This window comes from Idiotropiscis lumnitzeri, chromosome 2 (genome assembly GCF_059441095.1).
Source record: "Idiotropiscis lumnitzeri isolate Australia: NSW breed Sydney's pygmy pipehorse chromosome 2, RoL_Ilum_1.0, whole genome shotgun sequence".
Classification (NCBI taxonomy): domain Eukaryota; kingdom Metazoa; phylum Chordata; class Actinopteri; order Syngnathiformes; family Syngnathidae; genus Idiotropiscis; species Idiotropiscis lumnitzeri.
Window position 1 is genome coordinate 3,541,932 of NC_142392.1, and position 25,969 is coordinate 3,567,900.

Genomic DNA, 25,969 nt, shown 5'->3' on the forward strand with positions numbered 1-25,969 from the left:
TCTTTGAAGACAGACACGCTTAAGGAGAATCCGATGTCTTGCATGGTTTGGATTAATACACTTAGTTTAATGTGTGGTATGTTATGATGTGGGCCAGGCTGGGCCATTTTTTACAGCAAGTGGAGAGTCGACAAGAAGTGAGTCACTTCCTTTCCTTCCCCGGGAGACCTTCCTCGGCCATTATGGCCAGCCAACAGTACATAGTACGTACATTAGTATGTAACTTAATCATCAGACTGGTCTGTCTGTTGCCAAGGAGACGCATTGACATCTGACATCAAACAATGGAGCTGCTGTGGCTATTTGTCATGGATGGTATGGGAACCTTTTTGTTGGAAGATTGCTAAAAATGGACAAGGTCAATAATAAGTGTTCTTTTATTTACTTATATATATTTATATATATAAATTTAGTATGCGCCTACTCTTGTAATCTATTTATTATTTTTGGGAGTTTTCTAATTCTGTATTCCTTTGGTCTTGTTCGTTCGCGGGAGCTATTTAGTAACGGACCACCGCCGGCCATATTTCCGCTAATAACAATCCTAGCTAGCCTACAAGCAGGGTGGTTCCAAGCTACGGTGTAGTTTGGACATCATCGAGATGGGATATGATGAAAGGAATACATTTAATTTAAGGATACGTCTTTGATAATCGCTGGTAGTGAAAGTAAAACATTAACAAAACAAAAAAAAACGCGGTCGGCCAGCGAACTGATGGCTCGCCACTTTAGCATGTAGCCTTTCTATGGTTTGTAGTCGGTTATCGTTCTCATGTCTTGAGAATAAGAGATTTCTCATTTGGTATGCAGATCAATACGTGAAAAGAATCTAGCTTTCTATGGAAAGTGCAATTATGTTTCAAGTAATCATTTCATTTTGAGAAGATTTTCTACGCGTGAGTAATGTCATTTTTACCATTAAGGTGTCTTATATTAGGTGTGCTTCATTTGATTCCCTCCAACACTGTCCTTGCAGTTCATTTTAGGCTTACAATATGAAGATGTTCTCAGTGGCCCACAAGACTGTCTTTGTGGTGGACCACTGTCCTTACATGGCTGAATCCAGTCGTCAGCAGGTGGAATGTGATGTGCTGACCAAGAGCCGAGGCCAGGGCGTCATCCCTTTGGCCCCCGTGTCCAAGTCCCTGTGGACGTGCGCTGTGGAGTGCTCCATGGAATACTGCCGCATCCTCTATGACATTTACCCGCTGGACAAATTGGTTAGTGAGCTGTTCCGGTTTGTTACTGCGAGGAGCGGCCAGATGCTTTCAAGTAAAATCGTTATTTCTTCACAGATTAACTACATTGTGAGTGATTCTGAGTTTCACCTCTTGAATAGCTGGAAACGTGATTGCCAGAGCACTCACGAGGTGAGTATGTCCCTTGAAACCACTGTTTCCTGATCTTTACTGAACCAAGGCGCATTTTACAAATCTGCTATTTTGCACACCTTCAAACGTGGACAACATGACTTCCGTTTCCTTGCCTGACAGCTGATGTCATCCCTGGCCGCGGTGGGGCCCCCCAACCCGTGCGAGGACCCCGAGTGCTGCAGCATCCTGCACGGGCTGGTGGCGGCCGTGGAGTCGCTGTGCAAGATCACCGAGCTGCAGCACGAGAAGCGCATCGCTCTGATGGATATGGCTGAGCGGGTAGCCAATCGGGGTCGTATCATCTGTCTCACGAATGCCAAAAGGTAGACGACGCAGTGATGGCAATTTCAGCATTATGATCGTCAGTCAATCCAAAATGAAAAGTAGAACGTAGATGTGATATTTTGTTGAATTTTACAGTGACACTCACGTGCGCATGTTGGAAGACTACATTCAGGAGACCATTATGGAACAAAACAAGCTGGCCGCAGGGTCAGACAGGTCAGTTTTTTTGTTTTTATTTCAATTATTAAGTAGCATTCTCAATAACTGGAAAAGGCCAAAGTTACTCAAATTAATTTTAGCTGTTCCTGAAGACTTTTCATGATAATTATTATTCTATTTTGCCTTGCAGCAGAAGCCTGAAGGTTTTGTCCTAACCCCGACTGCTTTTTGGAATGGTTCATAATTTGCTCTTGTTTGTATTTCAGCCAAAAAAAAGTTCAACTTTGGTTTCATCAGTACAAAACAAAATATTGGGAAATGTTAGTTATTAACCTTATAAATCTCTGCTAGAAAGTAAATAAAAATGTCAAGAAAAGCCTACCAGAACAACTGAACTTCATTGAAATGTAATTAAACAAACATCTTGTCTTTTTTTTTTTTTTTTAAATATCACAATTTTATTTGAACAGGGGTGTGCAGACTTTTTATTCATCACCATACATACCACATTTCCATCCATATTTCTGATCCGTTTCAGGTTGATGGGCATCCAGCAGTGCGAGCTGGTCCTCATTCACATTTACCCCCAGGGTGACGACACGCTTGTGTCAGACCGGCCCAAGAAAGAGGTCGGTGCTTCAAAAAGCGTCCTGATTCATATTTCCACCGCAGCATTTATTTTTGAATTCCTCTTTCCTCCAGGTGTCGCCTTTGCTGACCAGCGAGGTTCACAGTGTCCGCGCCGGGAGGAACTTGGCCACCAAGCTGAACATTCTGGTGCAGCAGCACTTCGACTTGGCCTCCACCACTATCACTAACATCCCCATGAAGGTAAGTGACCTTTGACCCCCCGCCCCCCAGCACCCATCCTCGCATACACATTTCCCCCAAAAATCAAAATCACTTGATGTCTTTGCTTTGTCATAAAAATGTTCTCATAAGCTGCACGCATTGCTCCACTCACGTCTGCTTTGAGTTCTCACTCTTGTCGCTTGCCGGCTCTCTCCGAGCGAGCCCCTCCTCACTTCCTACGACTCAATTCACTTCACTTTTATTTATTTATTCTCGTGCATCTCACCTGCATGTCGATGCGACTGAACCCTGCTGCTGGTTTCATGCTGTATTTTCTGTTTTGCTAGCCCACATTAAATGTTTGCGAACAGGTTAGTACTCGATTCTCACACACACACGCACGTGAGGAGGAAGGGGCAGAGTCCGAGTCATGTGTCGTGTCTCTTTTTTTTATGTGTGTGTGTGTGTGTGTGTTGTCGGCTCTTTTGTTGCAAACGTTCATCTGTATGATGTGTGAGATGTTAATAAAGAAAGGCAACGCTGGTCTCAATGTTTTTAATGCAGTCGTATTAAAATGTTATTTTATTTTTATTTATTTTTGAACCGTCAGTGCTTAAGAAGTGCAGTCCAGTTCTGACTCACTTGTTTGGTAAACTTTTGTGAATTTGATGAGAGGCTGCAAGTCAAAGTATTTAATAAGAAAAAAAATAATGTTAACATTAATTCATGTTCTTTTTCTTTTATGGATTGTGTTTGTTAAATTATACGACCTTGAAAAATAATTGATAAATAAATCACAATATTAAGAGGGGAAGTGAAAAAAATCACAATTTGAATTTTTTATTTTTATTTTTGCTAAATCGTGGAGGTACTCGAACGAGTTCGAAGTAGCAAATAAATTGCGTGCTCCACAAAATCATTGCGACCAGTGTTGCCTCTTCTTCTTCTTCACGCTTAAATCTGTTCAGTGTCTGTCTGTTCCTCCTCGACTCTCCACTTACAGTCCCCCACTGTGCTATCCCGACGACATCACTTCAGTGTTGAAACACACCTTTAGCTCTTAGCGTTTAGCTTCCCACCCACTTCCTCGAAATGAAAACCGCCTCCCATCACCGGAACATGAAATCAGCAGTGTGAGAGATTTTGTCTTCTCTTATTCAACGCGATAGTAACGTATTTGCATTTGTTTGTGTCTTTTTCTGCGGACGGACAGGAAGAGCAGCACGCCAACACGTCGGCCAATTACGACGTGGAGTTGCTGCATCACAAGGACGCCCACATGGAGTTCATTAAAAGCGGTGCGCAACTCAAAAAATAATAAATATAACGCCAAGAGGTTCATTTCCTATTGGCGCTCATTTTTTTTTTGGTCTTTTGCAACAGGCGACTTGCATATGGCCGGCACCAGCACGCGGGAAAACGGACTTAAAGAAACGGTCACGCTGAAATGGTGCACGCCGCGAACCATCTCCGTCGGTGCGTTCACGCCCAACGAGCGCTGGCGTTATTTTGAAAATGTGTCCTGACTTTTTTGGTTTTGTTTTGTCATGTTTAGAACTTCATTACTGCACAGGAGCTTATCGCATCTCCCCGACTGACGTCAACAGTCGTCCTTCGTCATGTTTGACCAACTTTCTCCTCAATGGTAATTTTTTTTAAATTATTTTTGCACTGATTAATCTGTCAGATTTTCATAACAGTTCTTAATGTATCATCTAATTTTGTATTATTCATTAAGACTGCACGATATTGGAAAAAGATGCGATTTGGATGTTGAGTAAAGCAATACCGATATTGAGATTTTTAACATTTGCCTCAAGATTTAAAAAAAAAAAAAAACTATCATTTTTTTCCAATTTCCTGAAAAATACTTGCCATGCAAAAGCAAAAATATGAATTTATTTCCAAACTTTTTGTTTTTGGCATTGAATCATCTCCGTTCGTATTTCCTCTTTGTGGCTCCAGGTCGATCGGTTCTACTGGAGCAGCCGAGGAAATCCGGCTCCAAGATCATCAGCCACATGCTCAGCAGCCACGGAGGCGAGATCTTCCTGCACGTGCTCAACAGCAATCGCTCCACGCTGGAGGATCCGCCTTCCATCAGCGAAGGCTGCGGCGGACGTGTGACCGACTATCGTATCACCGTATGATTATCTAAAAAATAAATTTAAAAAAAATACAACCCTAGAATCTCCTGTTCCTTTTTTTTTTTTTTTTTCCTGATTCCTTTCGCCTCTTTCAGGACTTTGGCGAGTTCATGAAGGAAAACCGCCTTACTCCCGTTTCCGAGGCTTCTCATCATCCGGCCGCCAAACTGCCAGCGGAGCGAGCCAAAGCTCAACTTGAACGCCACACACGTTACTGGCCCATGATCATCTCTCAGACCACCATTTTCAACATGCAGGCAGTGAGCACATCTTCCCTCGCCATTCCCACCCTCGTCCGTCTGGCGTCCTTCAGCGTGTGTTTCTGATGCTCTAATTTAGGTGGTTCCTCTGGCAAATCTGATCGTGAAGGAGGCGCTGACTGAGGAGGACGTTCTCACCTGCCAGAAGACCGTCTACAACCTGGTGGACATGGAGAGGAAGAACGACCCACTTCCCATCTCCACTGTGGGTTCCAGAGGCAAAGGACCCAAGAGGTTGCTTCTAGAACTTTGTTTTGATGTTTTAAATTTATAAAAAGTTAATGATCAGGAATCGGGGACAATCTCGTCATTTTCAGCGGATCAGTTTAAAGTGAAAAAGATTGTGCTCGTACACGGCTCGTTATGGCGAGAAAAAGGCACAGTGTAAGATGTAGAAATATTTTGTTTGCACGACTGGATTGAAGTGGACTCTGTTTCCCTGCAGAGACGAGCAGTACCGCATCATGTGGAACGAGCTGGAGACTTTGGTAAAAACCCACGCCGGAGCCACCGACAGGCATCAGCGGGTCCTGGACTGCATCGTCGCCTGCCGCAGCAAACCTCCCGAGGAAGAGGAGCGAAAAAAGCGGGGCAGGAAGAGGGAGGACAGGGAAGACCGGGCAGACAAAAACGGGGGCAAGGAAGTCGAGGATAAAAGCTGGAAGGACTCAGAGAGGCGAGTTATTGTCACGTGTGTGTACGCAAACTGGATTCCTCACGTAAACATCACTTGACTCGCATTTTTTTGTAGGGCGAAAAGTGTGCCGGATAAAGAGGATCAGGAGTCCGAAGTTATCAAGGATTCACCGGACTCCCCAGAGCCTCTCAATAAGAAACCTCGTCTGGCCACTGACGAGGTTGAGTCACCAGAGGGCGCTAAAGGTACTTGAATCAACTTTGTGTTTTCCTTCCCAACAGTTTAGTTTATTATAAAAATTTTTTTTTTAATTGGAGGTGTCCATTTATACTTGATACCTGGTGTCGCCACAGGTCCCGTCTCGCTCCTCTCTCTATGGACCAATCGGATCACCGCCAAGTCCAGGAAGCGCCGGGAGTTTATGGGCAGAGCGCGCTCAGTCAACAGCAAGTTTGAGTTGTACCAGCACCTCAAAGATGAAAATGGGTGAGTTCAGAACCCCTCTAAAAAAAAAAAAAATCTACACTTAAAATATGCTTGGATGTTAAAATGATAAATGATGTTCATTTTGTCTGTTTGCAGGATGGATGTTCATGAAAATGGCAAGACCTCCAGATGATGCTTTTTCACCAAGCAGATCTGTGTTTTTTAACCAGTCACACACGTCGAAGCACGACTTGCCAGTGAAATTTTTAGTTTTTTAACCATTTTTGTAAATATACCAATCATGAATTGTATATTGCAATAAAAGCGGACACTAGAGAACGCTGATTGTATTACGTTGATATTGTTCTCTTTTTTTTTTTTTTTCCATTCGCACCCTACATATCTCTCATTAAGTTTAGAGAAAAACAGTCCCACAAACTTAGGTTGCTGAACTAAATTCGAGGAAATTTTGATGCTTTGATGTTTGTCTGTAAAGATTCGGTTGAATTCATGGAAGCAACTGTTGTCCTATTTAGAAGGAACTCATTGCAGGCCAAAAATAAGTTGAGAATTCTCACATTAAAGAGAGCAACCAAATCCACGTGAGTGAAGAGAATCAACAATTGTGAACATCTAATTTAATCCATTTAACACAATGGAGTGATTTTAGTGAAGATATTAAAAAAAAAAAAAAAGACAGCCAACAAGAGTTCTATAAGGTGGCTGTCAAGGTTTCCCAACTTGCTCTGATGTTAATCAACTCCCAATTTGTATTTCAGGGGTAAAAAGTTTGAATAATTGTTTCTTTGAAAATCATGGTGTGGTTTTAGAATATAGTTTTAAATTTTGAATAATGCTTTTGAGAGCTTAGCAAAAGTAATATGACATCAACTATTACTATATTTATGAGGGGAAAGTTTCAGTGTTTTTTTTATTGTTTTTATGTATTCATGCAATTAGAAAGTATAGATTTGACTTAAAAATGCTTCACGTTGTAATCAGTAACAAATTAATTCAAGGAGGCCGCCATCTTGGTTTGGCAACTCGCTCTGACGTCATCATATTGAACCAAATCTGTATTTCCGGTGAAAAATGAAACGTAACGCCCCCTCCTCCTTCGACCCCACCCGTTTTGAATTCGTACCGCTTCTATCAAGCCTCAACTTGGTCCAAAGTGTACCAAAAACGTTTGGTCACTGTTGTAAAATTATTTTAAGAATGTACTCGGGACGGCGCCGTTAATCTGCTGTGATATCCGAACAAGCTGCGAAGCGAAAACTTTCGCTGGAGAATCGGAAAATGGAGAACGACATCCTGGAGATGGAGTCGCTCTCTGACGCCGAGGAACTGGAGGGAGATGCCCGCTTGGAAATGATAGAAGAAGACGTCGGTGAGACCAACATTTATTGTGTCTTTAGTTTTGGGAACTTCATTCGAAAATTCACCTCGCATGCACGCAAATGGCAGGGGAAGTCATTACTTCATAAAAGTGTGTTGAAATCGGTGTGCATTGCCATTTATGATTTACACTGGTTTACACTGTGTTGTTGTGAGTTGCTAGCAACACAAACGCGTGTTTTATTCCATTGGGGGCGTGTCTCCTTGCATGAATTAAAAAAAAAAAAAAAAAAAAAAAAAAACCTTGTGTCCCTCAGAGATGTCACATGGGCCCTCTGATATTTTCTTGGATGTTGTGGTTGTGCATAGCAACAGTTGGGTTTGTTGTTGCTTCCATTCCTTGAGTGGAACCGCATTGCATCACAGAGTGGGACAGAATGAAGTCCAACCTGTCTTTAAGATGGAAACTTGTTTGTTTGTGCAGCTGGCAGGCGGCACGCTATGAACAATTTAGAGTAGAAGTGTCCAAACTCTTTAATATGGAGATGCAAATGCCCCTTTGAAATTCTTTGATGTTAAAACACACTGACACACACTCTTTTCCAAAAGAAATATAAGGAATGCTTCACTTTTTACTTTATCATGACACATAATGAGGTGAAATTTACACTACTACACTCAAAATTATGCTTTCTCATTGGAATGCACACAAAAATCCAGAAGCCGTCCTGCGGCATAAATTACACTCCTCCACATGCATTATTTCAATTTTTCTCACCCAGCACTTGTCGTTGATATCGTGCAGAAGCATTTTCAGAGGGTTCTCTCACAAACAGAATATTATTGATCCACTTCTCAAACCGAACGAACATCAGTTAGTGCACTTTGCTTTCATGACTCATCAATTATTCACGTCTACACTTTGGTAGCATTATTAAGACTGAAAACACGATGACACGAAATCCACTCTTGTCGCTTTATTACCGTCTTGAACTGAAACCACACACGGAAAATGGAAAAAGTGTGACCCTCCCTGCTGAAACACAGACAGGAAGTCGCACTCACAATGGGGGGGGGGGCATCAAACAGGCCTTGCTGCATGTCTGAACGTGAAATAAATAACGCTCCAAGAATGCATCGTTGTTGCGTCCGTCTGTCTGATTTTAATCAATCTATTTTTTTTTTCCACTTTGGTTTCCTTCTCCAGTCTACCCCGAAGAGTTTCTGCCAACGTATCACGGAATTCAAGAAGGCTCGACAGTAGTTAAAGTGCAACTGGTGAGTTGCGCATGTCACAAAATTCCATACGGTTCGCTCATTTCACGAGTTTACATTAAAACACACACAAAAAAAATAGGCGAGGTTATGCAGATTCATTAAACACATAAAATACATTTTACAAGGCCAATTCCTACCTCATAATATATTAAAAATCATTTTTGTGTTTTCTTACATAATATTAGATTGACCTGATACATTATGTATAGTTATTTTAAAAAAAAATCATCAAATATTTAATTCATTTTGTAATGGATGAGTGTCATTTTTTTTTTAATTTCCTCAATATTTGATTTTTTTTTTTTTAATTTAGATGCACCTGTGTTGGATTCTTATATTATGTGCGTATTGCGATGAAATTATTACTTTCTAGCGAACAACGCTGCATATCAACCCCCCCCCTCCTTTTTTTTTTTTTTTTTTTTAAACACCACTAAGCCGACCCGCATTGTTGAAATCAGCGCCACATGCATTGTTATGTTTTAATATTTGGACGCCTGTCGCAATGTTTGCTCATCCCACATCACCTGCAAACACTGACGACGACGTTTAAAATAATCCGCGGCGGCACACATCCCAGCTGCCCTCTCCTCGCCGTCACGGTACGACAAGTACGAGTTCCGGGCCGCCGACTTAGCTGACGAGCCGCGCTTTTGTCCTCAGACCGATTTCAACGACAAGCCCGATTCGCTGTTTTTCAACGACGGCGTCCGCCGCATCGACTTCATCCTGGTCTACGAGGATGAGGACAGGAAGGATTTTGAGAAGAGGCACACGTTCGCACGGCGGAAGGTACTTTTGGGTGAACGCTCCTCCGTTGTGCCGTTGGCAGATCAACCAAAATAATCACGGCTGGTCGTTTGGGTGTTTGTTGTCGAGTGACCGTAAGGCGTCTTCTTCTTGCGCAGAGACGGCGGGAATACTTCGAGGCCAGCCTGATGAAAATGGGAATGGAGTTGGAGGCCACGCGATCTGTAAATGGCTTCTTTGAAATTTTGAAATTTCATGATAATCAAGTAACCAATTATTTATTATAGAAAAAAATATTTTTTATTGTATTTTTTTAATGTGATTTGCAATTAATCGATAAAAGAAATGATTTAATGAGGTAAATTGAAAAAAAACAAACAAAAAAAACATTTTAATTTCCGATCCAGGTGGCGGACGACAACCTCGTGTTCGTCAAAGTGCACATGCCGTGGGACACGCTGTGCACGTACGCCGAAGTGCTGCACATCAAGCTGCCCATCCAGCCCAACGACCTGTCGTCGCAGCGCTCGCCGTGGTGGCACTGGCTGTCCTTGGTCACCAAGCCCTTCTACCCGGACGAGAGCCTCATCAGCAAGGAGGCCGAGTTCTTCACCGCCCCCTTTGAGAAAGACCGCTTGGAGTACTTCTACGTCAAAGACAGGGACCTTTTCTTCACGTCGGCCATGCGGAGCAGGATGGTGAGCGCGTGCCTCAAAATGGCGCTCAATGGCATCGTAATAAACATTTGAAATGCCCCCGCCCCCTCTCAGGCTTATTACATCTTGAGTCGAGCCCCCTACGAGATACGAGGCAGCGTGAAGAAATTCGGCATCCGGAAATTATTAGACGGCGGCGTTTACAAAGCTGCGTATCCTCTCCATGATGTAAGTGTCGACTGATATTTTTGCTCACGGGACGTCCGCCGGTTCATCCCCGTGTTGTGTGTTGATCCAGTGTAGGTTTAATGTGAAGTCGCAAGAAGAAGGCTGCCCCAACGAGAGGTTCCGCCTCTACAGCGAATGGGCTCACCCTAAAAGTTTCTACAAGATGCAGCCTTTGGACCTCATAAGGTGACGTCATACACCAGCTAAATTGTTGATTTTTTTTTTTTTTTTTGTTCATTTTTATTTCATTTAGATTTTTTTTTTTAATTCACAATTTTTTCAGTTTTATTAGTTTTAGTATTGGTTTTATTTATTTATTTATTTATTTTTTCTCCAAAATATTGCTCTAATTTTATGTTTCCACAGAAAGTACTACGGTGAGAAAATTGGGATTTACTTTGCCTGGCTGGGCTTCTACACCATCATGCTGGCTCTCGCTGCTGTTGTGGGTCTCGGTTGTTTTATATACGGATACAAAACGCAAGAAACCAGCACGTGGAGGTACTCATCGCACGCATTTCAGTTTTAGTCTCGACTGTGAGTTCGTGACAGCTCACCCTTGACAAACCGTTTGCGCTTCACCGATGAGATGTCTGCTGTCTTTTTTTTTTTTTTTTGTGTGTGTTTGCAGCAAAGAGGTGTGCGACCCGGAGATTGGAGGCAAAATCGTGATGTGCCCGCAGTGCGACCAGGAATGCAAATACTGGCGCTTAAACAGTACCTGTGAAGCTTCAAAGGTCAGTACACAGTACGGCATTTTTTTTGGGGGGGGTGTCATATTTTAAAGATATCGTTTTGAAAAGTTGAGGGATATTGGGCTTAAACGTGATGGTTCTGTTTTGTAGAAACTGTGCATATTTGACAATTTTGGCACGCTGGTGTTTGCGGTTTTCATGGCAATCTGGGGTGAGTCACTCAAGCGCGAGTTTTTTTTTTTTTTTTTTAACGTGACTCAGACAGGCCTCTTATCAGCAGCTGTATCTGGTCTTTTTATGTTGCAGTGACGCTGTTCCTGGAATTTTGGAAGCGCTACCAGGCCGAGCTGGAATACCAGTGGGACACCGTGGAGTTCCTGGAGCAGGAGGAGCCGCCCCGGCCTGAATATGAGGCCAAGTGTATATACGAGAGGAAAAACCCCATCACGGGGGTGAGTTGCATTCCTGGCGTCATCTCCGTTGGGTGTCAAAGGTCACGGTTGTTGAATGTGTGTTTTTGTGATTTAGGTGAAGGAAAAGGTGCCATACACAGCCTGTGGGCGATGCGTTCGAGTGTCAATAGGAATGGGGACAGTTTTATTCTGGGTAATATAATTGCGTGTTTCTCTACTTTACTCCTTTGCACGCAATTGCCTCACAAATTGCGCTCTCGAGTTCTTCCATTGTTCGTTTGAGTCAAAATCCATCCTGATGACGTTTTGATATTTGCGTCACAGATCATGCTCATCCTGGCTTCTATCGTGGCCATCATCGTGTACCGCCTGGCCGCCTTCTTCGCCTTCTCGGCCAGGCTGCGAGCGCAGGACTTGAAGGAGCTGGAGCCGCTCAAGGAGTATGTGACGCCACAGATGGCCACGGCGGTCACGGCCTCGCTCATCAGCTTCGTGGTCATCATGATCCTCAACATGCTATACGAGCGGGTCGCCATCTGGATCACCAACTTTGGTGGGTCGGAAAGGCGTATTTTCTTGACCAGCTTCACGTATGCTTGTGTTCGACTGCCCCCTGGTGGCCAAATCACATATATAAGAAGCCTCATTGAAACGATCATGCTCCACAAACTGTTTCGTTCTTTTCATGCTATTCAATTATGTTATGACTAGATTTTTTTAGAAAGTAAAATAATACAGTGATAATTGCCTCATTAAAAAAAAAAAGTAAAAAAGGTCTTTGTTGATTAATAACATTTCTGTTCATTTCAATGGGGAAAAATGATTTGAGATTTGTTCTCCCACCAATCAGAGCTGCCAAGAACCAAGACGGACTATGAGAACAGCCTGACGCTCAAGATGTTCCTCTTCCAATTCGTCAACTACTACTCGTCTTGTTTCTACATCGCCTTCGCCAAAGGGAAAGCCGTCGGCTATCCCGGACGACCCGTCTACTTGTTGGGAAAATACCGTAACGAGGAGGTGAGATGTGTCCTCCTTGCGTATACTCTTTGAAAATGTCTGTTTTGTTTACTTATTTATTTTTTTTGGTCGTCAAGTGTGATCCCGGTGGTTGTCTGATTGAACTAACCACTCAACTGTCAATCATCATGGGCGGTAAAGCCATCTGGAACAACATCCAAGAGGTCCTTTTACCGTAAGAAAGCACAAATCCACAGTGAGAGCCAGTATGGCAATAACGGCCCAGCTGAGCTCGCTATGACCTCGCCGTTGCGTCTCAGGTGGGTGAAAAATGTGATCTTCCGCTACTGCACGCGTGCGTCATCCCCGAAGGTGATTCCTCGCTGGGAGCAGGACTACCAGCTTCAGCCAATGTCCAAATTGGGACTCTTCTATGAGTACCTGGAAATGGGTAAGAATAAGTGAAGAGTTCAAATACAAAAAGTGGGCAGGTGTTATTTAGACAAAAGTAGAGCCACATATGAATATATCGGTGTCTTCTTTTCCACTCCTAGTCATCCAGTTTGGCTTCGTCACCCTCTTCGTGGCCTCGTTCCCCCTGGCTCCCGTCCTGGCGCTCGTCAACAACCTGTTTGAAATCCGCGTGGACGCCTGGAAAATCACCACCCAGTTCCGCCGCATCGTTCCCGAGAAGGCCCAGGACATCGGCGCCTGGCAGCCCATCCTACAAGGCGTCGCCATCCTGGCCGTCGCCACCAACGTGAGTTCCCGTGCCGCTAGTTTAGGCGACCTCATTCGCGCCACGTCACCAATCGGGAATTCCTCCGTGTGGAGCCCAGGCTATGATCATCGCCTTCACCTCCGACATGATCCCGCGGCTGGTCTACTACTGGTCTTTCTCCGTGCATCCGTACGGGGAGCATGACTCCCAAACCATGCAGGGCTACATCGAACGCTCCCTGTCCATTTTCAACATCAGCGATTTCTCCAACTACAGCAGGCCGCTGAGCGCGCCGTACAACATCACCACCTGCAGGTACAAAACAAAATTGCATTTATCTGTTATCTAATCTGAGCTCACATGCTTGAAAAACCGACTTTATTTATTTTTCTCCAGGTATCGCGATTTCCGCTACCCTCCCGGGCACCCAAAAGAGTACGAGTACAACATCTACTACTGGCATGTTATCGCTGCCAAGATGGCGTTTATTATCGTTGTTGAGGTAAGAAACACAAGCAGGAGGTCTCACCCAAAAAAAAAAAAAAAAGCTTTTGATTTACTAACATTTGTCCGTTGACAGCACATCGTTTACCTGACCAAGTTCATCCTGTCCTACGTCATCCCCGATGTGCCTTACGCCGTCAAAGAGCAAATGAAGCGCGAGAAGTACCTGACGCAGGTCATCCTGCACGAGACCAACCTCAAGCTGGTCACCAAGCGCCTGAAGCCGGTCTACGACGTCACGCACAAGAATTCAGACGGCAAGACGGCCAAAGAGGATATCACGCTGAATTTGGATTTTTGAAGAAAAAAAAAAGAAGAAGGGTGCTTGCGAATGACTGAAAGTGAACAAAACTGATGATTTAAGCTAGCAAGTTGAACAAAAAGGAGGAAGACCCTGCTCATGTGCTGAAATGCAGCGAGAAGAAAATAATGCAAAATTGGTGTTACATGAAAAGCTTAAACTCTTCTTAAATTCTGACATTTTTTCAGTATTATTGAAAGCCATCGAGATTACGCTTGGATTTTACTTTGCAATCATCTCACATACATGCACAAGGAATCCACGAGAGAAACAATCGGACGAATGTATCTGAGATGAGAACTTTTTATCATTTTAGCAGCAAAATAGTCTTTGTGTGAAATCAGTCAAAATTTTGAACGTTTACGGAAAGTCCGTCAGTCACTTTGCCAAAAGTTTTGTCAAAATGATGAATTTTGTTACACTCCCTTTATTCCTCTGCACTTTTTTTATGGACAGGGTTCCGATGATGTGACCACTGCACTGCACATTATTTCGACTGCATGTTGGAACCTGTTTTAAAACCGATATCTACGATACCTCTGCTGTATTATTGCCACGCTTTATGATGGTACTGTAACCACTATAAAGGGCCTCTTGCATCTGTATATGCTTATTTGTCTTCTTTTTTACAGATTTATTAAATTGTTTTATCAAAAAGTGTCACTTTTGTCAATCACATTAAAAGTGTTTTTCTTGACCATTATTGTTCCTTAAATGCAATTGAGTGTATATTACATCTTAAATGTCGTTTTTACGCAACAGAAAATACACTATTATAATAGAATACTGTGCGTTTTCGACGCACATTTGTAAGCAGGCGGGCGTGTCTGCGGCTCAGTGACGTCATCACCATGCGCATAAACCACATGGCTTGTTGGCATATTGAGTCCCGTGTCCGGTTTGGTTAACTTAGTTTCGATCCAACAGCACAACCACCATTTAACAAGTGTTTTTCACACATCATGAGTTCTCAGATTACTTGTGTCGGCTGGGTGAAGCTAGGTGCTGCCAAAGAAACGCCGGACAAAGTAAGTCAAGTTGTCGGAAGGATTAGCTTGCTCGCGTTAGCCTCCAAGACGCTAATGTCAACAAGACCGTTTCCATCTGTTTGATTGACACAATTATGAAGGGTTTATTTGTAAATTATTATGTTTATGATGCTGACTATTCTTTTTTAGGTTGAGTTGAGCCAGGAGGAGCTGCAACGCATCATCAATGAGGCAAAAGAGGAGCTGGGGTGCGGTTACGTGCAATTTTTTATTAATCAGGTTGTGCTTAAATTTCTGAATTATGTGGGTTTTTTTTTCAGGGAACAAGAAGAAGAAGATGATGAGGAAGAGGAGGATTTCGGCATTGTAGCAGACGATGATACAGGGGATGTTGCCGGAGTGCAAAATGAAGAAGAGGATGAACTTGCGGAATACGGATTGGATAAATATGATGAAGAAGATTTAGGTAAGTGTTTTGACAACATTTAGTTTGTTAAGCCGTGACATTCATGAGAACATGCATAAATGATGCTTTGACATTTTTTTTTTTTAACTATACAGCTACGGCCAACCTCGGTGACAGCCTGGCAGGTCTCACCGTGTTCGGCTCTAATGACGAAGACCCTTACATCACGCTCAAAGATACTGTGAGTTGAACGATCGGTGGTGATGAGCCATTCGGAATGAAAAATATCATCATTTCTCATCACTTTTAGGATCAATACGAGCGAGAAGACTTCCAAATCAAGCCCACTGACAACCTCATCCTATGTGGCAAGGCTGACAAGGACTTCTGCAACCTGGAAGTCTATGGTAAACATCAGATGTCAATCGGAGACTTCATTTAGAAAACTTTTATTTACAAGCACACATGCTCATGATATTGTCGAATAATGCAAAATAATTTTTTCTCTGATTTAATCACTTACTTCCCAGTGTACAATGCCCAGGAGAACTCTCTTTATGTGCACCACGACATTCTGCTGCCGGCGTATCCGTTAAGCATCGAGTGGCTCAACTTTGACCCTAACCCTGAGGAAAGTCGATGTAAGATAAAAAAAAAAAAATAAAAAGATCACATTTGGTATCATAGAGTTAGCAGAGATGTTTAATTTTTCCCGCTGGGTCCAGCCAACTACGCCGCCGTGGGGAGCATGACGCCGCAGATCGACGTGTGGGACCTGGATGTGGTGGACTGCCTGGAGCCCGTCTTCTCGCTGGGCAGCAAAAAGGCGGCCAAGAAGAAGAAGAAGAGCAAAAAGGTTCTTTTTACTTTTTTTTTTTTTTTTAACATGCATAAAATGTTTTACTTGAGTGGTATTCCTCTTTTGGTGGATTTTAGGGTGCATCAGCTGAGCCTGTGGAGGGACATAACGATGCAGTGTTGGATTTGTCCTGGAACAAACTGGTCGGGTACGATTTTATATACATGCATATGTGTATTTTCTCTGCGATATGTCTAAGTCCAATTTGGTTGCATTTATTTATTTCTTCTTTTAGAACTGTTTGTTTAAAAAAAAAATAGGGTTAGAATTAAAAAGTAGTTTACTGAAATCGCTATTTACAGCCCCAAAAAATATATTACAAAAATGCTGTAAGACCTTCATCACCATCTTATTCCAGCAGCATAACACCTAAATGCTGATGCACCATGTCCCAAATGTCATTGTCCCGTTTTAATTCTCAGGAATGTCTTGGCCAGCGGCTCAGCAGACGAGACGGTCATTTTGTGGGATCTGACTCAAGGCACACCCGCCACCACCCTGTGCAGACACACTGATAAAGTAGGATGCGCGTTGACACGTTCATTATGGACCTGGCTGACCTAACTGCCACTGTCGTTGTTATATTGCAGGTTCAGACGTTGACTTTCCACCCGTTTGAGGCGCAGACTCTCCTGTCGGGATCATACGACAAGTACGTGGCATGTTAATTCACTGCCATTGACGGATATAGAAGTCAAAAACTGCATTCTTTTCACCTGGGCTGCTAGTGAATGAGTTAAGATTTGTCGAAGAGCCCGTGTTTGGAAACGACGCTTTCGTTGCAGGACGGCACTCCTGTATGACTGCCGCAGCCCGGACAGCTCCCGCGCGTGGCGATTCAGCGGGCAAGTGGAGCGCCTGGTGTGGAACCACTTTTCACCGTATAACTTCCTGGTCGGTGCCTCTGAGTTATGTCAGATCAAAATATTAGGAACAGCTGTGGTGAAGCGGTGCTTGTGTTTCAGGCCAGCACAGAGGACGGATTTGTGTATTGTCTGGACGCCCGTGCCGATAAAGCCGTTTTCACACTGAAGGCACATGACGGAGAAGTGTCGGGTATGCATGGAAAATCTACTCGAGTAGTATTTGTACTTTGTTACTTTCCCACTTGCACAACTTGACCTTCCATGTTTTTAGGTTTGGATCTCAGCAGCCAGATTAAAGGCTGCTTGGTCACATCCTCGGCGGACAAGCACGTCAAGATCTGGGACATTTTGGGTGACAAACCCAATATGGTGTACTCGAGGGACATGAAAATGGTCGGATATTTGCTGAGTGATGAAAACGATTCAAATGGAGGGGAAGAAGCATGACGCTTGATGTTTGTGTGCGCAGGGCGTGATCTTCTGTGCGGCATGTTGTCCCGACCGGCCCTTCACTTACGCTTTCGGGGGACAGAAAGACGGCTTGCGCGTTTGGGATATCAGCGATGTGGCAGCAGGTAGGACCTAAATTTGTCAGATTTCACCCCTGTCAAGAATTAACGACCTCTCTGTCGTAATCCTCTAACGCTTTATGATATTTATCTTTAGTGGCTACAACGTTCGGCAGTCGGGACCGCTTGGTGGTGAACGCGGGATCTGAAACATCCAGCTCTTCAGCCGCACCAGGGATGGACACCTCCTAGAGAGACGACTATCTGCTCACATTTTTAGAGTTTTTGTTCATGAACCCTCAAAGACACATCTTGCGTTTATGTCATTAGAATTGCCAGTTGGTTGGTAAAGCCTGCAAGTTTTTTGTACATTTCCAGAAACGCCAAATTAATATGGAATACATACCAGTGTATAAATACAGTTTTTGATTATTCTAACTTGAGATTTTGTTCTGTTTTCTTATTTTGTAGCTGATTTTATTGTGCATTTATAATAATATAATATAATAATAATATAATATTGCCTTTATTAGTCCCACAATGGGGAAATTCGAGATTCGAACCCAGGCCTCCTGGGGAGACTGGGTCCGGAACGCGGCGCCTTAGACCACTCGGCCATCCTGGCAGCCGCATACCATACTTGTTGCAGTGGTAGTCACAAAGGGGTGGAGGTTATGACAAAAAGGTCATACTGAAGTATACGAATTGTATACATTGTAAGCAATTTGTCATAAAGGAAAATTTCATTGATTTAAAAAATATATTTCCATTATCTACCAAGTACCATGCATTTGCTTGTTGTCTCTATAATGCATCCTGTTAACTTGTATTGCTTGAGAAAATGATATATTTTGAAGTAAATTTTCTCATTAATACATATTTAATAATAAGATGGATTACATGTTATCCTGCTATATTTTTAGTAGTAATCAAATAGGTAGTTTTTATTTATTTATTATTATTTATTTGATAAATATAAATCTATGATTTTTTTTAACTCGGTACGTGAATCTATCGACAAAATTATAACTTGTAATTACTTTATAAAATAAGAAAATCATAAACATTTTTTTCTTATTTATTAACTAATTATAATTTATGCGTGGTTTTATTGGTGCACGTCTCTATTTATGTTTCCGGGTGGGCTCGGGTAGCGTTAACATTTGTTCCGCTAAAATTCATAACTTTTTTATAACAATGTAATACTCCATTTACATTTATTAAAAACATGTTTGCTCGCGTATCTCGTAATTTATTAATGAAAATAAATTAAATGCCGCCGTTTGTTTTGGAACTAATGTAATGTGGAAGGAGTATATAAATTCCACTCGTTGTGCTCACCCGGAAAGAAATAGTGACGTACATAAAGAGGTAGCAGCATGGCGTCGGGTTACATGAGCAAAATAAACAGTCTAATAACGAGAGTTGCCTACTGTAAATCATCACATGTGCAAGGTGATTACTATTTTATATTAAAAAGAATATTAACATGTTTGTATTTACGCCGTTGGGCTTCAACAATCGCGAACGAAGCTAACGATAGCTAACCTTGAACTCATGAAATGCTGATCCGCTGACATTCAATTAAAATGGACTTTTTGCAGCAAATTTGTTAACAGCGACCCACGTGGCGTAATCAAATGTAATAAATTGCACAATTTGTATTTTCAGCTTGCTTGATTCCCGTTCGATATGCGTCCAAGATCCGCAGTCCTTCCATTGATGACTGCAGGTTTGTTTATTGTTTTGTTTACTTTCATGTACTTTAATTGATTGATTGACATTCTTGTGTCCATTAGTGACGTGGAGATCGGTTTGACGTCAGACGGCAAGACTGTCGTTTGCTACCATCCAACCGTGGACATTCCTTATGAGCTCACCCAGGTACAAATGCTTTTACAGTTAGACACAAATTTTCATCTTTTTTTTTACCTTATCTTCACTTCGTTGCAGCCGATCGTCAGACCAGACCCTCTGTCCAGCCCGCCCGAGACCCACGAGCAGATACTGAAGGCCCACCTCAGCAAGGAGGTGCTGAAGGACAAACCCGGTCCCACCATAGAAGAGCTGAGCAAGATGTTTTTCACCACCAAGCACCGCTGGTATCCAATAGGACAGTAAGTCAACACACAATGCAGATTTTATGGACGATTAAATCTTTTTAAATGTGCTTCATTTTTTATGTCTCCTCGGTATTTACAGGTACCGCATGAGACGCATAAAGAAGAATCCTCCAAAGGACAGATAGTTGTGTATATGTATTTTATCACCATGTTTGTGTGTAATAAAATGCCAGTTGTTCCTTGTCTGTCTTTATCTTCTAAATTGTTTTTTAAAAGTTTAAAATATAATACAGTTGTTGTATTATTTTATTAAATATATGAGCTGCATTTTCAAGTACTCCCTAACATGTTTTTTTTTTAGAAAACCTTTATTTAATTTTCAGGATTATGGTTGTTCAAACAAAGTCCAGCAAAAGCTAAAGTTAACATCACAGTTTCACTGAAAAATAAATTAGTTACTTTTCTATTAGGATGCACAATAATGCTACATTATCAGTGTCAACAATAATTTCATACATTGTGAACATTGGGTAAATTATTTATAAACGTAAGTGTAATTCCCATTTTGCACTAATTGTATTATTTTAACGTATTTCAAAGCTTTCTCAATGCTCCTCCTTTACATTATTGATAAAAGTGTTCGTCCAGAGAGATAGCTCAGACTGTATAGAGATTCATATTTCATTTTCATACATACTTGTTATGAGGAAGAAGTAAAAAATAGAAAAGGAGCGGAACAAGAGAAAATTAACAGGATAGTACAAGCGGAAGTCGGGTTAACACATGCAGTAGTCTCTGATTTACAATTTAGTTTTATTTTATTTTGTTTGATTTGTACTCGTGTCTACACCCAGGTGTAACACGTTCATTAGAAAACTGTGGGGGGTGGGAAAAAAATCGAAAACCCAAAAAGCAGACCGTCCAGACCGGCCGCATTTTTCTACGTGACGTCACGCCAAACCGGAAGCGGGCGTGGTGGGCCCCGCCCCGGCAGCTCAGTCCATCCAGCCTGAAGAGAAGGCGACTTGCACAGCTAAAAATATCCCCAAAAAAGCCAATACAAAATGGCCGGTTTGCCTCGCAGGATTGTCAAGGTACACTCCAGCGACACACCGTTGAACATGGGTGGGAAACAGACTCGCGTGAGGACACAGCGCTGTGATTTTGGACGCGAATGGGCATTTTTATGGTCCTTTCGGGACGCGGCTGCCTGACGTTAGCATAGTTAGCTCCGCGGCTAACTGCTTGTCTCGTTTAAGTGTTTCGTGTGTCACTTAGACTCGATCGCGTCCACTCATCCACGTTGGATTTTATATATTTTTTTTAAATCTCACCATTGTAATTTAAACTTGTGATCGTGTAGTGTGAACACAGTAGTAATGACATGTTTCGAGTGGATCTATGAATGGGCTTCGCTAGGCTAGCAAATGTGGCTCTGGTGCTGGCTTCACATTCGAACTGCTGAAGTTTATATTTTAATTCCACGTTGAATGTCAAGGCTCACTCGGGGTTGTTTATTGAGTGGGGGGTGTCTAATACAGACCCACCATCTTGATCTACCGCTGCAGTTTTTTTCTTTAAATCAAATTCAGTAAAATTTCACGGCGATTAGCATAACAAAGCTAACTGACAAACGCCATCTAGTATCCACTTCCTTGTTGTGTGACTGCTCCGAATTCGGCGTCATCATTTATCACATCGAAAACCTCAAAATCGTAATCTCGAATTGATGTGCTAAGGTTTTTTTCACATCCAAATCTTTGGCTTTATTTTGAGAGAGAAACTACATCATGGACATAAAATCAAAGAAGTGATAATTTGCATGAAATTAGTGTTAAACTGATTATAGTTCAGGTTTTGTTCAAAGGGCCTCTACACCTGAACCACATGTATAAATGTTTTTAGCTGAAAGACAAAGACTAAAAATGTTTACTATGATGATAACAGTTGATACCATCTGTGACATGACATGCAGTGATTCCCCCAAGTGTGTTCTGATCCATCTCAGGAGACGCAGCGGCTGATGCAAGAGCCCGTACCCGGCATCACAGCGACGCCCGACGAAGGCAACGCACGCTACTTCCACGTGTTCATCGGAGGACCCAAAGACTCTCCTTTCGAAGGGGGCACGTTTCAACTTGAACTATTTCTCCCGGAGGAGTACCCCATGGCGGCCCCCAAAGTGCGATTCATGACCAAAATCTACCACCCAAACGTCGACAGACTGGGGAGAATATGTTTAGACATTTTGAAAGGTCGGCTTGTTTTATGACACCTGTCTTGCTTTCTGGGTGTGATGTTTTTAACCGTCGTCTCGTTTTTGTCCTCCAGAAAAGTGGTCTCCGGCCCTACAAATCCGCACAGTGTTGCTATCCATCCAGGCGTTGTTAAGCGCTCCAAATCCTGACGACCCGCTGGCAAACGACGTCGCCGAGCAGTGGAAGAAGTGTGAAAGCGCCGCCATCCAGACAGGTCAGGATTTGTCGTAATTTTTCCACATTAAAATTAAAATCAAAATGTAATGGAATTTACGGGGAACATTTTTTATTATTTGTTGAAAAAATATTGGAAGAGAACCATGAAAAAAATAATCAAATAGTAAATCGCAATTGCAATATTAAGGGAGGATTAGATTAGATTAGATTTCCAAATATTTTAGTCCTATTTAAAACCTGAGTTTGACTTTTGACTAACGGGTCAAAACAATTAATCAAATAGCTTTGCAAATTTGATTCCCGCCAAAATTTAATGCAAAATATCTGCCTCCAATATTTCCAATTATCATTTTCCAACACTTCTTATTTTTTTCGCCCACCCTGCAGCCCGAGAATGGACCATGCTGTACGCATTCTGCAACAATGACCGTCACAACAGCGACCGTCACAGTAGCAGCACTTGAATGTGATCCACGCCGCGTACTCCTTTACTGTCAACGTTTGAATTTGACGGACATAAAAAGATTATAAGTCCACAACTATCTGAAAGAAATCTACTGTTGCAGACTTTTTGGGGGGGGTGACTTATTTTTGTTTGTTTTCCTTTGTAAAATCCGTTTAACGTGTGTTGGCCTTTTTACCCCCCCTTGCCCCTCCTCTCCCTTCCTTTCCACTCCTATCCTTCCCTTGTGTTGCTATTTAAATGCATGGACATAGAATGACACCCTCCTCACTTACAGTCTTAAGATGAATAATGTATGTTCATAGACCGTGTCATGGAAAAGCCAGGCGCACACTGGTACGAAATCATCATGCATTAAAGCTGTCCTACTTTTAATACATGCATCGTTTGTCAACTCATCTGTGTTTTTATGTCACTGGAAATGTCAGGGTTCCTAAAAGATTTGCTTTTGTGGTCACCTTTGAAAGCTAAAAGACAGAATTTATTTTTTGGGGTGATTCTCGTGAGTTGGTTTGACTGAAGTTCGAGTGAAGGGGGATGTAATGTTTAAAACGGGGTTTTAAATAGCCTCATAGTGTAGTACACAACTTCCCCGCCAGATGGAGCACTTTAACAACTTGTGCGGAGAAGGGTTCATTCGGTCGTCGACTGAACTGTCAAGTACGAATAAGTTACTCACGTATTATTTATTATTTCTTTTTATCATTGCTGGAGTAGTGATTATTCCTCCATTTAGTCAAGACATTGAAAATAAGATGTTGAATTCACGTAACAGCAGCGCCTCGCCGACCAACCAAAACAATTAGATGGCACAAGCAATAGTGGTTGCAGCGAGTGGAATGTATCGCTAAGTAACAGTAAAAGCATTTCTTCCTCACAAATTAGCCAAAAGTGTGATGAAGGTAAATGATAGAAAAAAAAAATGACGAATCATTTCTGGTATTATTTCCTCTGCCGTTTCACAGACATCCACAAGATGGCGCCACAAGCGCGTCACTCTATTGGAACCCTTCGAATGCTCCATCTGAGGCCCTTCGTGACAGGGATGTAGGTTAAATTGAAGGTAAACCACACTTGCACAATGTTTTCGTCCTACTCCACCTGTTGTGTCCCACCTTGAGGATTTTTACAGCAGTTTATGACCTGGTTGCCATAGTGATACTCTGCCATTTTTCCTGGAGTGGGCTTTGCAAGGAGAAAACATGAAAATGTCTGAGTAATTATTAACTCATATCTGCGGCTCGTTTGTCTTTCTCGTTTTATTGCTCTGACGGCCTTGCTTGTGATATAGTATTAACGCCGATGACGACAGCGGTTTACGGGCAAGCTTCCTATACATAGTTGGCCTGGATCGTGTCTCGCTGGCCCGCTGAAGGGGGAAAAAAAACACTTTGGGCTGACATGTGACGACAAGCTCTGGTTATAGGACCGCATCAGCGTTTTTATTGAACACTTGATACTTGCTGATGCTGGTCGAGCGATGCTGATAATGTATGCTACTCACAAAGTGAGGCAGATTGAGATTTAGGGTGAAATTTCAGATGCTAAACCTTTACAGGTCAACTTAATTTGACCTCAGTCACGTTAAAAAAAAATCTTTATCATGTGTTTAGTCTAAAGACGTTGTTCAAATTAATATTCCGTTTGTGAAATATGAATTAGGCAGTCGACTGAGCCATGTTTGCAACCTGACCCCTGACCCCTTCTATGGCCAGTGTATTGGGTTAAGGCTCCGACCCAGCACATTGGGTTTACTATGTCGTCACTATGCCGCAAAGCACCTGAAAAAAAAAAAAATCGGAATCCTTTTGAACATGTCGCTGGAATCTCAGACGCATTTTCAACTCCCTCCTCCCGATCCTCTCGCCTCCATCCATGCATCGCCTGTATTCAGGTCTTTTTTTTTTTTTTTTCACCCCCCCTTACATAACAGCTCATTCATAAATCAGTACCACACCTCAGGGAAGGATGAGGCTGAGACAAAATGTCTTCACAGGGAGCTTTTTTTGCTGCAGCATGTGAATACTGATGAGAGGTCAAGTCATGTCACGGGGAAACGTACCGAAAATAGTGCAAACATCATAGTTCTGGACCACTGCTACATTCTGCAGCTCAATGCGATTTTCACTCAGCAGTTTTATGGAAGACAAGGAAGACGTGTTGGAAGTCATTCTTGCGCACGTGTCGGATGGCATTACATACCGCAGGTGTTCCTAATATTGCGGCAGGTAGCGCTCCCATCCGAAGCCGACGAGTTCATGGAGATGGACGGGCGAGCTAATCATTTGAGGATTTTCTCTGCGTAATCCGAGCGGATCATGCGGCTCAATGAGATTAAAACTGCTGCGCAAAAGTGACAATGATGCGCCAGTTGTTAGCGTTGGCGACTCGTGACGCGAGGACGTGCCGGCTCCTCCGGAAACAGGACACCTGGGCTAAAAGAAAATTGCGGGTTATTATCACAAAATGTATTCACAGTGTAAAATAAATATTTTAAAGCAGTTTTATTCCATTTTTAGAGCAGGTTATTTATTTGGGTATTTTTTTATATGCTTTATCTTTGTTTAGCTTTTATTAGTTTTAGTGTTAGTTTTTGGAGTATTTTTCGAGTGCAAGAAAAAAAAGGTGTTTGTTTTTTGTGAACGAATATGTTTCTTTCATTTTATTTATTTATTTATTTATTTTTTGTTAGTTTTTGTTAACAATAATAACCTCGGTCAGCACACGCCTGCGACCATTTCAAGTTCTTCAGATGAAACCCCAAATGAAGTTAGATGTTCGAGTAGGCTTTTCCTGACATTTTTGTACTTGCTTCTTACGGCACAAAGATCTGTACAAAAGAACAAGTACGGTCATCTGGAGTTAAACCCACAAATTCTGCCTAGCAACAGTAAAAAAAATAAAATCTGGAGTGTCACAGTTGTTTTCATAATGACTAAAAAAATACAGCTCCCTGTTGGAACAAGCAAGAACACATTAGAGCAAGATAAAAAAATGTCAACAAGACATACTTGGCGTACAGGGTGAGTTTTAGAGGATTAGAAAGCCACAATTGATCGGATTATAGATGGCGGGAAGTGTGTATACAATCTTGACAAGTGTGTGTGTGTTTTTTTTTCTCAATAACAGAGGCCTTTCTGTGTGTGGCCTACATTGCCTGCAACTTGGACGCCTTAATCTTTCTCGCATTGCGGCACACTTTTGGTCAATCGTTTGTCTCCCCACAGGGACCGCCGTCTGCCTTTTTTTTTTCTTCTGTTATCTCAACTTTTATGATGTGGATCCTCCTGAGCCAACAGGTGAAAGGTTAACGGAGGTTTCGGGTCGACACGCACCTTGACACATTTCGACGCGTCGCTCACAGGAGGTCTGGGTTTCACGATTATCATGCGAGTGAAGTTAATGAGTGCGGCGGCTGCATTGTTCAATCATCGGCTATCGCATCGCATCGGCCTG

The 25,969-nt window shown here is 42.4% G+C and overlaps 5 protein-coding genes across 6 annotated transcripts; all 5 read left to right on the forward strand.

Moving 5' to 3' along the window:
- Nucleotides 1-514: 514 nt before the first annotated feature.
- On the forward strand, nt 515-6,429 carry ints13 (integrator complex subunit 13). Of its 2 annotated transcripts, XM_088289018.1 has the most exons (18): nt 515-896; nt 977-1,220; nt 1,296-1,370; nt 1,494-1,696; nt 1,794-1,874; nt 2,356-2,446; nt 2,520-2,648; nt 2,957-2,980; nt 3,823-3,907; nt 3,993-4,085; nt 4,165-4,254; nt 4,575-4,753; nt 4,852-5,016; nt 5,096-5,250; nt 5,462-5,692; nt 5,768-5,898; nt 6,007-6,139; nt 6,236-6,429. In XM_088289018.1, the coding sequence occupies exons 2-18, from the start codon at nt 996-998 to the stop codon at nt 6,270-6,272; spliced, it is 2,127 nt and encodes a 708-aa protein (XP_088145144.1). In that variant the 5' UTR covers nt 515-896; nt 977-995; the 3' UTR covers nt 6,273-6,429. The 2 variants fall into 2 exon arrangements, with proteins under 2 accessions (XP_088145144.1, XP_088145143.1); XM_088289017.1 differs by lacking the exons at nt 2,957-2,980; nt 6,007-6,139; nt 6,236-6,429 and having other exon boundaries at nt 5,462-5,887.
- Nucleotides 6,430-7,189: 760 nt separating this feature from the next.
- On the forward strand, nt 7,190-14,621 carry ano6 (anoctamin 6). The gene is made up of 20 exons (XM_088288512.1): nt 7,190-7,469; nt 8,625-8,695; nt 9,359-9,487; nt 9,604-9,669; nt 9,853-10,143; nt 10,216-10,329; nt 10,400-10,515; nt 10,696-10,830; nt 10,961-11,066; nt 11,175-11,235; nt 11,331-11,476; nt 11,553-11,630; nt 11,762-11,990; nt 12,288-12,457; nt 12,535-12,632; nt 12,718-12,848; nt 12,952-13,157; nt 13,237-13,433; nt 13,515-13,620; nt 13,699-14,621. The coding sequence occupies exons 1-20, from the start codon at nt 7,379-7,381 to the stop codon at nt 13,921-13,923; spliced, it is 2,766 nt and encodes a 921-aa protein (XP_088144638.1). The 5' UTR covers nt 7,190-7,378; the 3' UTR covers nt 13,924-14,621.
- Nucleotides 14,622-14,758: 137 nt separating this feature from the next.
- On the forward strand, nt 14,759-17,995 carry pwp1 (PWP1 homolog, endonuclein). Its single transcript, XM_088288214.1, has 15 exons — nt 14,759-14,951; nt 15,102-15,160; nt 15,233-15,378; nt 15,474-15,559; nt 15,629-15,725; nt 15,849-15,959; nt 16,044-16,174; nt 16,255-16,325; nt 16,600-16,696; nt 16,768-16,829; nt 16,963-17,071; nt 17,143-17,233; nt 17,315-17,436; nt 17,513-17,618; nt 17,710-17,995. The coding sequence occupies exons 1-15, from the start codon at nt 14,886-14,888 to the stop codon at nt 17,802-17,804; spliced, it is 1,449 nt and encodes a 482-aa protein (XP_088144340.1). The 5' UTR covers nt 14,759-14,885; the 3' UTR covers nt 17,805-17,995.
- Nucleotides 17,996-18,892: 897 nt separating this feature from the next.
- On the forward strand, nt 18,893-19,848 carry mrpl42 (mitochondrial ribosomal protein L42). The gene is made up of 5 exons (XM_088288544.1): nt 18,893-19,007; nt 19,224-19,284; nt 19,352-19,436; nt 19,506-19,669; nt 19,755-19,848. The coding sequence occupies exons 1-5, from the start codon at nt 18,932-18,934 to the stop codon at nt 19,798-19,800; spliced, it is 432 nt and encodes a 143-aa protein (XP_088144670.1). The 5' UTR covers nt 18,893-18,931; the 3' UTR covers nt 19,801-19,848.
- A 700-nt stretch (nt 19,849-20,548) lies between these two features.
- ube2nb (ubiquitin-conjugating enzyme E2Nb) lies at nt 20,549-22,896 on the forward strand. Its single transcript, XM_088288600.1, has 4 exons — nt 20,549-20,709; nt 21,624-21,870; nt 21,947-22,087; nt 22,438-22,896. The coding sequence occupies exons 1-4, from the start codon at nt 20,680-20,682 to the stop codon at nt 22,512-22,514; spliced, it is 495 nt and encodes a 164-aa protein (XP_088144726.1). The 5' UTR covers nt 20,549-20,679; the 3' UTR covers nt 22,515-22,896.
- The last annotated feature ends 3,073 nt before the right edge of the window (nt 22,897-25,969 follow it).